Consider the following 17,621-nt stretch of genomic DNA (forward strand, 5'->3'; position numbering starts at 1 on the left):
GTAAAAAAAATACATAACAAATATGTTTGAAAATCATAATGGGAAAAAGAACATTTTTAATATATTAGAGTGGTTCCTTTTTCAGATCTCTACAGAGTCTCTTTCAAATCTGAAATTAAAATATATAATTATGAAAGAAAAAAATGTAAAAAAAAAAAGAGGCAATGGACTTTTGTAGACATAATGTCCTCCTTTACCCCTATATATGTGTATTTCTGAAAAACAAGGGCATTCTTTTATATAATACGACTAACATACTAAAATTTTTTCTACTTCTAAACTTTATTTAAAAACAAGAAATAAATAATACCATGAAGAAAAGGTTGTAACACTAACCTTTAAGAAATATTGTGATTTCCATATAATAACATTTCTACTTTAATCACATAAAATACATTTTAAATTAAGATGATCAAATAGCACCCATCATACTTTAAGGATTGAGTTATTTAATATTCCTAATTTTTGTTGAAATACTGTTAAATATTGCATAAAAACCTTAGAATAGTACAAATACAAAAGAGCTATTATATTTTTTAAAAATTATATGAAAAAGCCATTTCTAAAAGGAGACAAAATAATGCAAAATTACCTTCATGGACTGTAATGCCACAATTATCACACTGAATTATTTCATCAGCATCCTCACTATTATCTCCAAGACAAACACAGCAAATCAGAATATGGTCCATTTTTTGAGAACTCCAGTTTTGACTCTTCTCAAGAATCAGCGAGTCCTAATATCAAAATATTAAAATACATCAGAAAATGATATGTTTAAAATTCTCATTTATATTATTTAAAGATTTTATGCATTTCCAAATTTATGCTCCATTTTCCACTCTAGTGATTTCAAAATATGCTACATTTACAAAATATACCTCTTTGTCAAAGGACTCTCTAAGCACTCTCTCACTTAATTTTTCACTTTTCTACGAAATTCCATATTCTCTCTCCTCTAGGAAATGAGAAGGCAGGCATACAACTAACAACTCTTCAACTGCTTTGCGATTCTGCTTTACCCTTTATAGGAGAAAGAAAAAATTAATCTATAAGTAATTATTAATCCTACAGATGGGTTAAAAAAGTATAAGACATAATTCTTATACTTTCAGAGCCTATAATTCTACCTAGGAGAGATAAGACACTTGTATATGAAATAGGAAGAAATCTATTCAAGATAAGATGGAAGCAAATATGCATGTGATGGCAGCAGAGTACAGACTCTATCCCCCTAAGTACTGGGAATTCAGAAATTCAACATTATAAAATTACTAGAAGATAGATCCATGAAAGCCTGCCTAGGTATATCCCAGATAGCTACAGAAAATTATCTTTAAAAAGGAGCCAACCGACTAGTCGCTGTAAGAGTCAGAGAACTCTACCAATTAGTTTTATGCCAAGAAATATCTAGTGTAAACTGGTAAAAAAGACACCAAACTCATTATAATATAAAAGAAAAAAGGAAGATACCTCAACAGATACATATAAGAAAATTAAAGTTTCAAGGAAAAAAAGAATCTGGCATTTTAAATCTACTGTATTTTGAATTTAACCTTTAAATACTACTTACATGAACAAGAAAATGATTCTGCTATTTAATAGGTTGGGCTTAATACTAAATGCAATAAAAAATGGCACTGAGTCTATAGTACTTCATTTATGAACCTAACAATATTCAGAAACAAATTTAATAAATTAGCTTTGTGCCATATATTTACTAGATATATTTTATTTCAACCAATATCCAAAAGTAGTATTTGGAGCCATCATTTCAATCACAATTTATAAATGACATTTGAACAACACTTGAAGGTCACAATAATTCTTTCAACATATTTTGTATATTACATCTAAAATTGCAGTTAATCTGTAAAATAAATCAGGAAAGAATGCAAAAAATCAGTAAGAACATAGTATCATTTCCCTTGAGAATTCTAGTACTTCAAAGTTTTATATTTTGCTTCTATCTTTGTCATAAAACCACACAAAATAGTCTGGGGCTAACAAATGGCTGCCACATACAGATGAAAACACCCTTAAAAGAAAACTCATGGGATGAAAACATTTTAAAAAGAAAACCTCATGTGTTTTGCAGCACAGTAAGCAAACAAAAATATGCCCAGATTTTCATACTACTAACTATGCTTCAAAGTAACAGCATTTGACATTCCTGGGTTTCACTTTTTGCTCTCTCACTTAATAGCTATCGAACCTAAAAGGCTGCAATTTTTTATGTATAAAACAGGAATGATAAAAATAATACCTACCTCCTGAGATTGCTGTGAGAACAAAATAATGTAAGGCAAGAATGTTCCTAGCATATAGCAGGCACTCAATAAATGTTCGTTCCCATCTCCTTTCCTCTGCATTTCTTATAGGTAATTCAAGAAGAGCAATGTGAACTGTCAATTCATTACACTTTTGAGAACCCCGAGAGAAAAATTAGAAGCCTCAATCAGCATTGCTACTTTATATATCATCCCCCTGGTTAAGTCCAAAAGTGCCTTTTTTCTTAAAAGACCACATCCAGGTTTAAAAAAAAAAAAATCATGGACTAGGAAATGACCTAGAAAACAATCAGAGTTTGAGAAGTAAATGGCTATTTTTGTTTCTGGACAATGCCAGCATTTTCTGGTGGAATTATAATAAAATTCCCTGGAAAAAAAAGGTTTACCCATGTGAAACAAGTAATTTTTATGGCTTAGAAAATATAGGAGTTTTCATTCTATTTTCCTATTTTTCTCTTTTACTTAGAAAAAGTATGTATCTCTATACCAATTTGTCTCCATACATAATCACTTAGAGGCAAAGAGAAGAAAATTAACTGGTATTTCTAGCCCTCTGATTTCCTGTGATTTGAGACTCTCAATAGAAAGGTAATGAAAGAGAGAACTGGAGGAAACTATGTCTCTATAATATTCTCCGAGCCAAACAACTGGCAGACAATGTTTGGGAAAACTGAACGTATCCTCTTGTAAAAAATTATAATCTAAGTTTTCTTTAGTAGATCAAACAGTTTAAGTACAATTATGATCAAATCTATAATACACATAAAACCTAATTTACTTTTGTTAGTATTATTTATGAAGATATAAATATTATATAATGGAGAGAATAATTAGGGCCCTATACTAATAAATCAATAACTACCCCGTTTCCCCGAAAATAAGACAGTGTCCTATTTTAAGGTGTGCTCCCAAAGATGTGCTAGGTCTTATTTTCAGGGGACGTCTTATCTTTCCTGAAAGTAGGTCTTATTTTTGGAGGATGTCTTATTTTCAGGGAAACAGGGTACTTAACAGTAAATCATTTTATTTTTTTTCTCTCAAGACTTAAAATTGACCCCAAAAATAATAATATGGCCCAATGTTTTCTACGGACTCTAAAATGTTAGGGCTCATTTATATATGAAATCTACATATATGATTTTAAATGGTATATACAATAGCCCAGAGTTTACTATCTCGGTTATATGTGTTTACTAGAAGGAAATTCTATCACACGTCCTGTAAAATCAGAATCAAAAATAATCTTATTGCCCTTAAGATGAGAAAAAACTAGTATACCAAAAAGTGTGAACAATAATTCTTGCTCTATGTTTTTAACAAAGATTAAATCATCGAAATCTCAGGTAATGACTGTACAATATTACACAACTGATATTTTTTAGGATGTACAGCAATTTGTTTTATCTTGAAATGTTTAAAAAGGCAATTGATTAATCAATCAGAAGCCCCCAAAAGAAGTATATTTATAAATTCAGGCAAAATTTGTATATTTTAACTGGCAAAACTCAGGTGACAATTGCTATTTCTTAACGTAAGATATTGACTCCATTTAAAAAAACAGATCCTTTTACCACCCCCCAAAAAATTCTGCTCAGCAAAGAACATAAGGTTATAATTACAAAATAGTCATCCAAATTTTCTCCCATTCTAAATATTCTGTAAGAAAAAGTTTTTCCTCCTTTCACAAAAACCAAAAAACTACCATTTTCCCCTTGATTTTAGTGTTGGAAAAAAAAAAAAAAATGATGCCCTACATCCTTTCCCTACAGATGCACTTTACATAGCAGTCAAGAAAAAAGTTTGCCTGCTTATAAACTAAATGCGATATAATTATGTATTTCTAATGCTATACTTTCAACTATCTCTATTACAAAGTGTTATCTGAAAACTTAAAGTAAAAACAGAAAAAATAAAACTTCAGATGTAAACAAATATATACTTATTAACTATCCAATGGATACTTAGCAATTACCACTATCTAAAATAACCAGGAAAGGCTTGGCACCTATAGCACAGTGGTTACGGCGCCAGCCACATACACCAAGGGTAGCAGGTTCAAACCCAGCCTGGGCCAACTACACAACTGCAACAAAAAAAACCCAGCTAGGCGTTGTGGTGGGCACCTGTAGTCCCAGCTACTTGGGAGGCTGAGGCAAGAGAATCGCTTAAGCCCAAGAGTTTGAGGTTGCTGTGAGCTGTAATGCTACAGCACTCTACCGAGGGTGACATAGTGAGACTCTGTCTCAATAAATAAATAAATAAATAAAATAACCAGGAAAATTAAGACACTAACACTGGCCACAAGGCAACAAGGATTAACTTTAGTCATATTTTTGTAAAATCAAGATCATATGAATAGAAAATGTAAAACTCTAAGTAATAATCTCAACTGATTAATTCTCTAATTAAAAGTTAGTATCTAGTTTAGGTAACATTAATAAAACCAGATCATTAAAAAAATATTATAGAGTTTGAATAATAAGGTTGTGAAAAAAAATTATCAATTTTTTAGGCAGAATGTTATTCTTAGAGAAAATTAACTTTCTATAGGCTCTTCTACATGGGCACTTTTCCCAGAAGTGCTTCAGAATCTCATTCTTGGAATGTCTCTGGGACTATTGACTAAATACAAAAGGTCTCATTATTTATGAAAGTATCTTCTACTAGGAGAAAACTAGACAGCACATGTGGCATTTAAATGCATCATAAAGGTCCATCTTTACAACCTTTTAAGCAGTATGTTATGAACCACAGGTTATTAGCAAACAGATAACATACACATTTTATATGGCAAATTTCTAAATACATGCAAGTGTCCCCCATACCTTAGCATAAATCTATACTGCTTCTATCATCAGATAGACTACTTTTGTATCAGCCTAATAAAAATTAAGGGACTAATGTTACCAAAAATAATTTTATTCATTAGATATAGGGTATTAAGTGCTATAAACAGAAGTCATGTCTAAATTAGATATGAACAATTAGATTTTCCACATCTGTTTCCCTGAGATAGCACTGATAATATGAAATTGCCCGGACTATATCACTAAAAACACTATTTCACAAATGACAATTTTCTTTTACCTAAAGATAAGAATTAGGATGGCAGGTGACATGCTTCATATGAAAATGGGCCACCCAGAAGTTAACCAATGTTTACAATCCAAAATATAAACTACTACCTTATCTCCACTGACATATAACCCCTCATAATCTGCTATACATTATCTTGATAGGAGAATCGCCAAATTTTTAAGTGAAGCTTAACTAAAAATCTTTCTACCAGTTTAACCTACTTAAATGACATGAAAAGAACAAAAAAGCATCAAGCAAAGAAGTAAATTTTGGTGACCAAACACATTAACAGAAATAACAATTAATTATAATACTACAGTTCTACATGTGATGTAACAGATACATCTACATGTAAGACAACTCAATCTTTCTTTTGAAGAAAAACATATACATAGACACACAGACAAAAAGACACAAATGTGTTTTGACTGAAGAGTCTTGAATGATGCATCTCTGGGCCCAATGGATAAACCTAACTTGTAGTAGAACTTCAAGTGGAAGAACTGAGCCATTTACTGTAGTTTTATGATAAAAATGTTTGTTTTATGATGGAAATGTTTGCTTTTTTCCCCCATTTCCTTGTAGAGAGAACTTATTCACTAAATGTGAGTAAATATATGTTCATATGTATTCCCATACAAATAAAGCAAAGATTTGGTGACTACAAAGATGATGGGTGCTACAACTGGTAAAGAAATTAACCCTTAAAAAATGAATCTCTAAGTTTGAGAAAATCATTAAGCTGTCGGTTGCCCTGTCCTAAAGTATTCTAAAGCCCTATGTTTTTGTATGGATTGGATATAAGTTAAGCTGAAAGAAAGGTGACCTTTATTTTCATAATCCACTCAGCACTATTCAGCTGTCCTATGAACAATGGATTAAGGGGATGAAAAGGGGAACGGAAAACTCTATTAATAAAATTTCCCAAATCTATGAATATAAAAATTATTACATATTTCTCCTTGAGGACAGAGATTGTGAGTTCCTTGACAACGGTGACAAATAGTAGATACTCAATAAAAATTTGTTGACCAAATGAATAAACGTTAGAGTTAGGATGCTCATTCACTCCCACAGCTGTCAATAAATAGGATTTCAAGGAAGTCACTTAATATAATGTGTAGAGTGATTTAAAGAATTCCCTTTTCCCCAGACAGACAGATATCATAAAAATTGGGTTGATCTACCTCATTACTCTTGCTTTGAGATAATGTCAGGCTATCATTGGTCAGTTCCTCATCATCAGCACTGTTTCTGCTAAGAACTTTACTCTTCTTCTTCTTGCAACCCCCTTCACTGGCAGGGCTGCTATGATCTTCATCATTGCCTTCATCATTCTCTTCATCATCACTCCCACTCCCCTCATCTTCATCATCCTCATTGTCACCATCACTTCCCTCCTTCTGAGATGCAGATCTTCCTTTTCTTTTTGCTACAGTAGGCCGCCAATCATTGTCATCCTCACTGTCATAGTCATCCATGTCATTCAGCTCTTCCATGGATACAAAATCCAAAAGTGGTCGGTTTCGACGAAGGTTCCACTTTTTTGGTTCATTGACTTGTTCGTCTGTAGCAGCTGTCGTAGAGGGAACAGGAGGGGATGTGTTAACAGGAGGAGGACTTGTGGGTGGTGTGGAGGCAGCAGCAGAAACAACCACATTATCAGACACTGTCGCTTTTTCTTTTTCCTTATCTCTTTCCTTCTCTTTCTCTTTCTCCTTTTCTTTCTCCTTCTCTTTTTCCTTCTCCTTCTTCTTTCTAGGTCTTTCTCCATTTTCTTCTTCTTCCTTCTTTTCCATTTTAATTAACTGTTTTTCTGATGATAGTATTTCTTCTTCTGCAGAATTTTTAAATTGTTGTTCTTTTACTTTAGTATCTTCATTCAATTCTTCCTCTAAAACATTTTCTTCAGAATCACTACAGGATCCTTCTCCACTGTCCTTTGAGGGATCTTCACTTCCATTACCACTCCCTTCAGAATCTGTTAAAAATATGAGAAAAAAAAACCACACATATGTATATACATACACACACACACACACAACGCTGACACAAATGAAACCACCAAAATTTGTGAATAACTTATAAAACAATATAAACAAATTTAAGTCAAAGAATGGTAGACATTCCCAACCTGATTAAATAATAAATCAATGAAGTTGTATGATGATTTTAGTTCAGTATAGCAATAATAAAAATGAACAAATGTAACTCTAAACTAAAATATGCTTTTAAAAGAGGAGCGCTATTTTGTGTCATATATTTCATGCTAATTGGTACCTTAGAGGCAACCTTTTTTCTAAAAGTTAATGTGCTTCTTTTTAAATTAAGCCGTTGATTTAAACTTAATATAATACATTCCCCTTTCCCTTCTCCCGCTCCCCTCCACTTGAATATACTTGAGTTTTCCCTGTAGTTGTTTTTGTATTGGTTTCATATTAGTGAGGTAAAGGGAGAACAGGAGGAAGGGTGGGGATTGGTAAAGTCTCACCTAATGGTCACAGTGTAAGGGTACAACCTCAACTACAACTTGAACTTTACCTTAGAAACACAAACAATGTACCTAATAATTTGTACCCTCAGATTAATTTTAATAAAAATAAATAAATAAAATAAACTTCATGTAATACAAACAAAATTCTTCCCTTACATTTTCCTTTTATAAGCTGGAAGAATTTATAAGTATTGAAAAGAGTCACATCCAACACAAATCTGGCTCAAAAAACTTTGTTTCATTTATTTTACTCTTTATCCAGCAAAATGAGCATAGGTATTTATGATAGTCAACTTATATCACATCTCTTCTATGCCAAGTTAATTTTAGGAGTACTAAGTACAGACATAAAAAAAAAAAAAAGACAATATAGCAATGCAAGAGAAGTTACAATGTTCCTGCATATCAGAATATTGGTCATATCAATAAAAGAGTCACCATTAACTTTCAAAAATTCTAGGCTTTAACTACCATAGGCCCTAGAATGGAACAAACTGACCAATAAAGGAGTCTATCCTGGAATAAGCAGGTAGTTATTGAAAAGTTAGACTAAGGACATTAAAGAATTCATGTAGGGGGTGGCGCCTGTGGCTCAAAGGAGTAGAGTGCCTGCCCTATATGCTGGAGGTGGTGGGTTCAAACCCACCCCCGGCCAAAAACTGCAAAAAAAAAAAAAAATTCACGCAGGACTATACTCTTTCTAGCAAGTTTCCTCCATTCTGTTTAGGGGCAGTCCAGTCTCTCTCAATCTAACACTACTCAGTAATCTTCTAATACTCTCTGTACCTAATCAAATAAATAAGAATCTAAAATACTTGAAGGGAGGATTAATAGGAAGAGGGAAAGCAGAGAGGGAAGTAGAAGTGAAGAAGAAACCAATCAAGTCTTGGCCAATACCAATAGTAAAATAAATAGGATAATGAATTTTGTATACCTATAGCCAAACAAAGGTAATGATAAAATAGTGAAAAAAGTCAGTATTTCCACATCATTTTAATTTCTATTAACTTAATTAGCCTTAACCTCTATAAAATTAACTGGGCAATAAAATTTTAGTGAGTGAAGTTTTCTATAATTAGTATTTATTTCTAAAGCACGTCAGAATACCTATACTAATGACCGATAATAAAAATATTCTGCAAGTTCAATCACATAAAAAAAAAAAACACTAACATTTAACAAATGTTGACTGACCCTATGAAATCCATATCAATCTCAAGATTATCAGGTAGATATCCACAACTTATTACAGACTGTGATGAAAAAATAAAACTCTCATCTTAAACAATCTTGCACAGGATACAAAAACAATGACATATAAGTTAATTCTCTATCCTTTGGGAGCAAGCATGTTTTTGAATTCAAAAATTTTCAGATTTTAAACAAGTAGCATGACATATGCACCATATATTACATCAATACCCCCAGGGAGATCTACAGTACTATCCTATACTCAAACATATTATTTCTGCAGTGAAAAGTATGACTATTTACAGAGTATGAGAAATAAACACACTAGGAAAAACTCACATAAGTTCCAGTCATGTTTTGCTATCAAAGGTGTATGTGTCAAACTTAGGAAACACTTGGATTTTGAGCTTCTTAGATGTCAATGAGTGTGGACCCAGTGTTACAAACAAGTGACTTTTCAGTCCAAGAGCACTACAAAGCACTAAGAAAATTATGACTTTGTAAACCACAAACAATTAAACACAACCTACCAAGAAAAATCACCCGGGATAAAAATGATTATTTAATAAATAATAAGCAGAGTTGACCAAATGCTTCTAAGGCAGAGAAAGATCTGTTCTGCACACTGACTAAGGAAAACTGAAATACCTTACAAACAATTAAGAGACTGGGAGATAAGGATAAAACCAAAAGGTACTTTTCTTCTGGATCAATACCCTAAAAGCATCTCTACCAAAAAAACATTAATGATAGATACAAAATTTGAATTAACTGGGGGCAGATGTGTGGTTACCTGATCAAAATTGAAGCCAATCAAATTTTGCTGTTACTTGGTAAGTGTTACAAAATGTATGGGACTTCTGCAATTTTTTTTGCCTATTGTTGCAATGCCAAATAACTATTTTTTTTAAACTAGGAAGTAAATTGATACACTTTTATTCTATTTTTATTTTATAATCATTCCTGAAAAGAAAGCAATTTTTAAAAAATATTTAAGTATTTTATATTTGTTAATGTATTATTAGAAGAATACGAAATTCTTCCACAAATCCAAATTTTAGTGTTTCCTCAACACTTCATTCTTAACACATTAGTCATACTCCAATTACAGGGATCAGAAATATAAACGTCTTGTATTTTCTTGATCTCTGAAAAATAACTTCAACTAATTAGTCACAACTTCTTTTTGATGCATATGCACTTGAGGGACAGACGTAAACAACATTTAGTTAAAAGGACAGCTGGATAATAATGACAATAAGAAAACCAAGGTCCCTGTCTGTTTATACTTTCATAGAATATAAAGAAAAAATTTCCCACTGCTACAAAATCAAAAAATGACTCTGTGTCATGTTCCAAATCTATCATTCCTATATCTCCTCCAAAATGGAATAGACTTAAGAAGTGAAAAAAAGGAGTAATGTATACAGTATACATTAATTCCAAGTCTATAATAAACTTTTTTCATAAAAAAAATCTTTAAAATTCAAACCCTACTACCCATTTGGTTACATAAAAAGTAACCTTTCTCAATGATAATATATCAAAATCTTTCTAAGCAATATCTATGTCAACTAAGTGATTTGTTTTACAGTTGTAGAAACCAAGCTTCAAGAACCACTTCAGAATCTCAAATAATAAAATAAAAATTAATTTTACTAATATCAACCATCAATACCCTTATATCCAATGCTTAAGTTTTCTCCATGATAAATATTGAACAATTAAATCAATATGATTTCTTTCAGAGTTTTTCTGTTAACTTTGCAACATAATCTATGTTCATCAATTTCATCAATCTGAATTATTCTGTTCACTAATGTTGTGCAACAGTGATTAGCACTATCAATGTAAACAATAGATAACAGGCACAGCACGCATCTACCAGTTATTCAGGATTTTCATCTTGGAGTCATCTTTGACTAATTCTGTGTATCTCCTGAAAAAATCCAATGAGTCAGCACAACTCATCCTCTACTTATGACTCTAGTTCCAGTTTTGTTACTTTACATTTCTTGTGTAAATCTAAATCAGTGATTCTCAAATGTGGACAGTTTTTTCCCCCATAGGACATCTGGCAATGAATGGAAACAAGAGTCCAACAAGGGAGTTGGGGGTGGGGCAAGTAAGGAAGATACTACTAGCATCTAGTAGAGGACGGGGATGCTGCTAAACATGCTACCATGTACAGGACACACCTCCACAACAAAGAATTACCCAACACAAATAGCACCAAATTGTCCAAAGTCAATAGTGTCCAGGTTGAGAAACTCTCTACTAGAATATAGGACATCAATTTGCCCTCCTTCTACTTTCCCAGGCTTATCTCTTCTACTATTCTTTTACTCAATCCTGATCCCCAAATATAAATGACAATTCTGAGCTCCACACCTTTAACATTTAATGTTTCCCACATTCCACATCAAGACTGCTATTTATCTAAATCTTTTCCCTCTTTCAGTTGATAGGTCCATTTTTATCTCCTTAATTGTTCTAGAGTCTACATCAATTGAAAGTAATCCCAAGTCCTCTGAAAGACATGATCTATACAAGTAATCATCCTTTTTCTCACCTTTTATTAAATTATTCTAGTTATTATTTTATTTGATATCCTTTTATTTATTTTAAAATTATTACTATTATTTTGAAAATTAATTATAACATCTAGCAAAGCACTGAACAAAACTAAAGATGACCAGTAAACATATCTTAACTCATTTATCCTAAGTCGGATTAAGCATAAAATACTATCAAAGCAAAACACCCCCAAAGTCTCAAATTCCTCTGCTCAAATTATTTCCTGGTAATATGGTATAACTTTTAACTAATCATGGATCAAGATTTTAAGTTAGCCATTTTACTTCGGTCAGGAGTTGGGAAGACTAAACATGGCATTATTAGGAATAAAACACACGCAAATTTTTTTTAAACATTTAATTCAAATAGCAGGTAACTAAATCTAAGTAAGTCTGCTGTCCTATCCCCAATCCCAGGCTTGAGTCTGATGTATGACCATTTTTACTACACTGAACTAGGAAATAGCCAATATTTGACACTGCTTTAGACCTAGAAAACAGATCATTTCATTTGATTCCACCTAACATTTCCTTTTCTTTCTTTCTTTTTTTTTTTTTGGGGGGGGGGAGGGAGAGGGACAGAGTCTTACTCTGCTGCCCAGGCTAGAGTGCCATGGCATCAGTTTAGTTCACAGCAACTGCAAACTCCTGGGTTCAAGCAATCCTCCTACCTCAGCCTCTCAAGCAGCTGTATTACATACACCCACCATGACACTTAATTTTTCTATTTTTCACAGAGATGAGGTGATGCTCTTGCTCAGTCTGGTCTCAAAACCCCAAGCTCACGTGATATTCTCAGCTAGGGAATGCTAATATTACAGGTGTGAGTGAGCCACTATGCCTGGTCTCCCCCTAACATTTCTACATATAGTTCTTCTAGTGGTTGTCAACATAATTCTAACACATAAATACTCTGTTTTCATACTTAATCATTTTAAACTTTATTTATTAACTGCCCTCAATGAAAAATCAGAAACTTAGTCTTGCTTTCCACAAGACTAAGAAATAAAAGATAAACTACCTTCAGTTTCATAGTATTTTAAACATAGAGGTAGAGTCTTATAATCGTTGTTAATCACTTGCCAATCTCTAGCAATGTTGATTTTTTTCTATTGTATCATCACCTGAGAAGCATATGAGTAAAATTACATTTATCTGCAAGAGTGTTGATCATAATCTTTTGGTGTTTTCCAAACAGAAATATGAAAAGTTTTATAGGAGAATTCCATATTTCAAAATGAAGACAAGAAGAAACTGATGCACAGAATCCACTTAACAAAACTGAGGCCAACCAATCTAACCATTTTAACAGTAAGTTCTGAGGAAGTCAGTAGTTCATTAAATAAATCATTTCTAGAGGTTGCTCTGAAGGAAGATATGATCATTCCAGTGTTTGGCTATTATTTTACCACCTCCAGCTTAATCTAGTCATAAGTAGGCTTGCAATTCCACAACTTCAGCATGTTTGAAAACCAATGACAGGACTCATGTCTTATTTCCTACAAGAGTCTAACTATACTGTCTCAGGTAGAGAGGAGAAAAGATTCAAACAAGAAACACTGGATGTCTAGAGTAAGCCAACATCTCACCTACGGGGAACACCAACATTCCTGAACCAAGAGGAGAAAACATGATTCAGTTTCTGTTGACTCTTAATTACTTTAAACAAAATCATTTTCTACTTAATTTCCTTTTATAATAACATATCAAGAACTACACAGATAAATTTGTGACCTTAGACTTTAGCTCAGAAATTTAAGCTACCCATGGGTCCAAGAAATCAATTATGAATGCAGCAGTCCAGGTACTGTATGATAAAAAGGAACAGAAAGTATATATCAGTGTTTTTAACCTTTTTTATCTCACAACACACTTGAACCTATAAACTTAAATTATGTTGATCAAAAAAAAAGAGTAACAAAAAGAATATACTTTCTGTGCCTTGAATGTCTTTCAAAAATAATTTCATTAACGACCTTTAAAATTTTTCATGGCACACCAGTTGAAAAATTATGGCTATATACAGAGGGTGCCAAACAAATGTATTTATTTCAAGAAAAGAACAAAATGTATTAAAATTGTAATACTCAAGTCACATTTGACTTCTGCAATTACAATATACAAGATAACAAATGTTATCAGTATATATTGAGTATTACAGTTTTAATAGTTTTTTCCTTTCTTAAAATGTGTAAATTTTTAGCACCCTCCATATTTTGTAGTACTTTAAGGGGATATACATATACACACACACATACACACGTATATAAGCCTAACAAAATTCATCCCAACATTTTTCACAAATAATAGTCCCCTTCAATTCTAGTTAGATTTAATAAGGTCAACAATCTCCACTTAGTTTTATTACCATAAATCAGTGGTTTTCAACCTTCCTAATGCCATGGCCCTTTAATACAGTTCCTGTGGGTCGTGACTCACAGGTTGAAAACTGCTGCCATAAATTATTTTGAGAAAAGAACAGAAAGTATGCGTATATATTTTTTAGTATTTTTAGGGGACATATATATACATACACACACTCACACACACATATATATACTTATACACACACACACTTTTATATATATATATATGTCAGCCTAATAAAAGTCATCCTCGCACTCTTCACAAGAAACAGAAATAGTTCACTTCAACTTTGCTTAGGACTTTCAGGAATGTATACTTAGCTTGGTACCATAAATTATTTTGAGAAAGTAGTCTAAGTTTACATCATTTGATTATTTTATTCCTTGTAAAAAGAAGTGATACCTGTGAATGAGTTCATTTCAACAAACAAAAAGAAAAAAAAAATTATCCAAAAAGTAAGGATTTATTGTCATGGAAATAACTATGGAATACTTAAAACAAGTTTTGGAGTCTTCCTCTTAAAGATAGTCAAAGAATTCATAAGACCCAACTAGATCCGTAAGACCCAATAAGAATTCTGGGACCCAACTATATTTTTGTCAAGGTTTACAACCTCAACCATAACAAACCAAAACTACATTCTGCCAGAAATATTCTTATGTCTTTGGCAAGAGAACTAAGATTAAAATTTTACCTCCTTTCCCTTCCCTTTCTTTCCTTTCTTTGGAAGTACCAAACACCAGCAAACCCAACTAAGTGGCAGATAAAGAAGAAGCAAAGATTAAAAAAGTCAATCAAAATAAACTTAGCAACTTTTGATTGTTGGATATGAACTCAATTAGTAACCACAATCTCCAAGTAGTTTCAGTTTAAGATTCCATCTTTCAACTATTGGGATCTAATCAACGGAGACTGTTAATTCTGGAGTCAAATCCATGGCTCCATTACTTCCTGAGTAATCTCATGCAAGTTTTTCAAACTCAATACTGGTACCCGGTAAAATAGTATCTCCTTCACTGACTCAGTGTAAAAATTAAATGAGATTATGCAAACAAAAAGTGATTAATAAATCACAAAGCAAATTCTGTTTGTTGATGCTATTAAAAAAGGCAACAGCAACATGATACAACCTAATTTCATCCCTTGTTACCATCTCTAGTGGGAAAGAAAACAAAGAAATACCAACAGGAAGGAGAGAAATGTGACTAAATGTAGCAAACTCTCCAGAAGAATATTTAAAAATTGTTAAAAGAATGAAATGGGAAAGGATTTTCTCATTTTATTTAAATTTCCATCAAAAGGGGCAAACCTGTAAATAATTTTTACTGTTCATGTTAGAATTATCATTAGCATTTTTCACATAAAATATTCAACTTAATTTTTATGTTGCTCAGATTCCTTCAACTAAAACTTTATAAACAGCCAAGCGCAGTGGCCCACAGCTGTAATCCTAGCACTTTGGGAGGATTACTTGACCCTGGAGACTTTAAGACCAGCCAAGGCAACATAGCGAGACCTCATCTCCAAAAAAACACAAAGTTTTAGTGAAAGAATTAAAACTTAATATATAATTAGTGTAACCTGGCTTATTGTACCCTCAATGAATCCCCAACAAAAAAAAAAAAAGAAAAAAAAACTTTATATATATATATAAATATATAAACATGTATGTATCAGCTATACTGACCAGAAGACACAAAGGAAAATCACACTTCCATTTTGCAATTTTGTAAAATGTGAACATATGACTTTCTAAAAAGTTGTTCTTAAAAATCACTAAACATAATGAGCAAGCACGTATGTTTTAAACCTCAAAGATTTCTGAAAAGCCCAACAGATGCCAACTTCCAGCATCTATCATAATTTAAAGCACAACTTTTACTTCAGTCAATTTTATTCTAAAAAGAGAGCTAATAAACAAAATGCAAAACTGCCCCTCACAGGGTGCTAAGTGATGTGAAAAGATCAGAACAAGAACACTGTTCAAGAGTTAGGTTATTCATGGTCCACGTTACTCTCAGGGTATTATTCTACTTCGGATATTATCTCTTGATTTTTTTTTTACCTCTGTGTATAAGATAAGCATAAATATATTTCAGGTATAGAATAGATAAAATGCTTTTGCATCTTTGGAAAAAGCCTTCCTCTCTAATTACCTCAGAGTTAAGTATGAAAGAAAACAGAAGCAATGATAGGATCTACTGATAGGATCTCTGGTAATGTGGGAAACCAGACAAAATGCAAATGAAGTGTATATGCTTTAAATTGCATTTTAATCAAAACCAATTTTTAAAAAAATCTAAAAATAAGCCCAACTCCATAAAGCCGGGCTAAGGGGAAGAGAGAAGGAAACAGTTACCTGAGGCATCTCCAACTTTAAAATCACTGTCATCTGAACTATCATAATCGAGAGCTTCCAGCAAAGAAGCTGCCAAAGGCTTCACCTGCCTCCTCTTGGAGCTGCGATCCACTGTTGAGAGAAAAATTTACTTCGTCATTCATAATCACACCAAACACGGGGCAGAGGTGTGCTGCTAAGGGAAGATAAAGATGCCGTCGTACAGGGAATCTTTGACTAAGCTCTCAGCAAAAGTGATCGGAGGAAGGTCAGGGACCTGGGCTGGGGGAGTCGGGCAGCTCTACGGACAGCTCCTGCCCAGAGATACGGCCAACGCAACTCGGGCCGGCCCAAATCCAAGCCGACCCTCTCCTCGCGTATCTTGTCAAGATGTTTCTGCGACTCCCTGGGAATCCCTCATTCAGACACCGTGACAGTCAAAAGAAAGAAAACGCGAAGCCCAGAGAATCAAAGCGGCGTTCATTGCCGCGGACCGTGGAAGGGTCCAGCTTCCTGCGGGGCTGTCCCACCCCTGCCCTGTTCGTCCCAGCCCTGACTTCCACACGGGCTACTAGACCTTTCTCGCGGCGGAGGCTTTGGCCACACTTACTAAGGAATCCGTGAGGTGGTCGTTTGGAGACCTAGGGAGAGGGAGCGCCGAGGTCTGGGACTGGGACCGCGGAGACAAGTCCGAAAGATGCTATTTCAAATCGGCGGCGCTGCCAACCGGACCAGGGCGCTCTCAGGAGCAGCGCCGCGGTGTCCCCCGCCCACCCCCGGCCCTGGCCGCTCGGTCCCCTAACCACGGCGCTTCCCGGCCGGAGGACACCTCCGGCCTAGGCAGCGCTTCCAACCCGGCGGCCCTGGGGAGATAATTTCTCCCGTCAAAAGTAGAAGAAAAAAATAAATGAAAGAAAAACTTTATTAGCCTGCACCAGAACCAACAAAAGACCCAGAATTTGCACAGTCCGAGGTCGGCTGCCTCAGACAATAGGGAAAGCAACGACCCGGATACAGCTCTGAGAGGAAGGAAGTGAAAACACCAGGCCGGGAGCAGCCCGGAGAGAACCGGAGCCAAGGGCGCGTGCGCGGGCCTCGCCGCGGCGCTCCCGCCCGGAGCGGAAACCGAAGAGCCGAGCAGACGCCGAGAAGGGGCAGGGGCGAGCGCTGCCGGGTGGAGCCGGGATGTGTCAGGATGTGCCGGGCGGGAGCAGAGGTCTCTCCCGGTCCCCTGTGCCTAATCTCGCCCCTCAGTCCCAATCTGTGGGAAGCCGTTTTTGTTTCCC

General features: G+C 34.3%; 1 protein-coding gene across 6 annotated transcripts in view; it reads right to left on the reverse strand.

Annotated features, from left to right (window-relative positions):
- PHF14 (PHD finger protein 14) overlaps positions 1-17,350 on the reverse strand; it is a 195,480-nt gene extending 178,130 nt beyond the window's left edge. For 5 of the 6 annotated variants that reach the window (XR_008383698.1, XR_008383697.1, XM_053609495.1 and 2 more), the window contains exons 1-4: positions 16,946-17,338; positions 16,357-16,467; positions 6,557-7,350; positions 593-737 (exon numbers count right to left, since the gene is read on the reverse strand). Coding sequence is in view for 4 of the 6 variants with exons in the window: in XM_053609495.1 (XP_053465470.1) it covers positions 593-737; positions 6,557-7,350; positions 16,357-16,467; position 16,946 (1,051 nt within the window). In the remaining 2 variants the exon portion in view is untranslated. Of the gene's footprint in view, positions 1-592; positions 738-6,556; positions 7,351-16,356; positions 16,468-16,945 lie in introns of all 6 variants that reach the window. The other variant, XM_053609493.1, reaches the window with a different exon arrangement.
- Between the last annotated feature and the right edge of the window lie 271 nt (positions 17,351-17,621).

The sequence above is a fragment of the Nycticebus coucang genome, chromosome 11 (genome assembly GCF_027406575.1).
Source record: "Nycticebus coucang isolate mNycCou1 chromosome 11, mNycCou1.pri, whole genome shotgun sequence".
Lineage (NCBI taxonomy): Eukaryota > Metazoa > Chordata > Mammalia > Primates > Lorisidae > Nycticebus > Nycticebus coucang.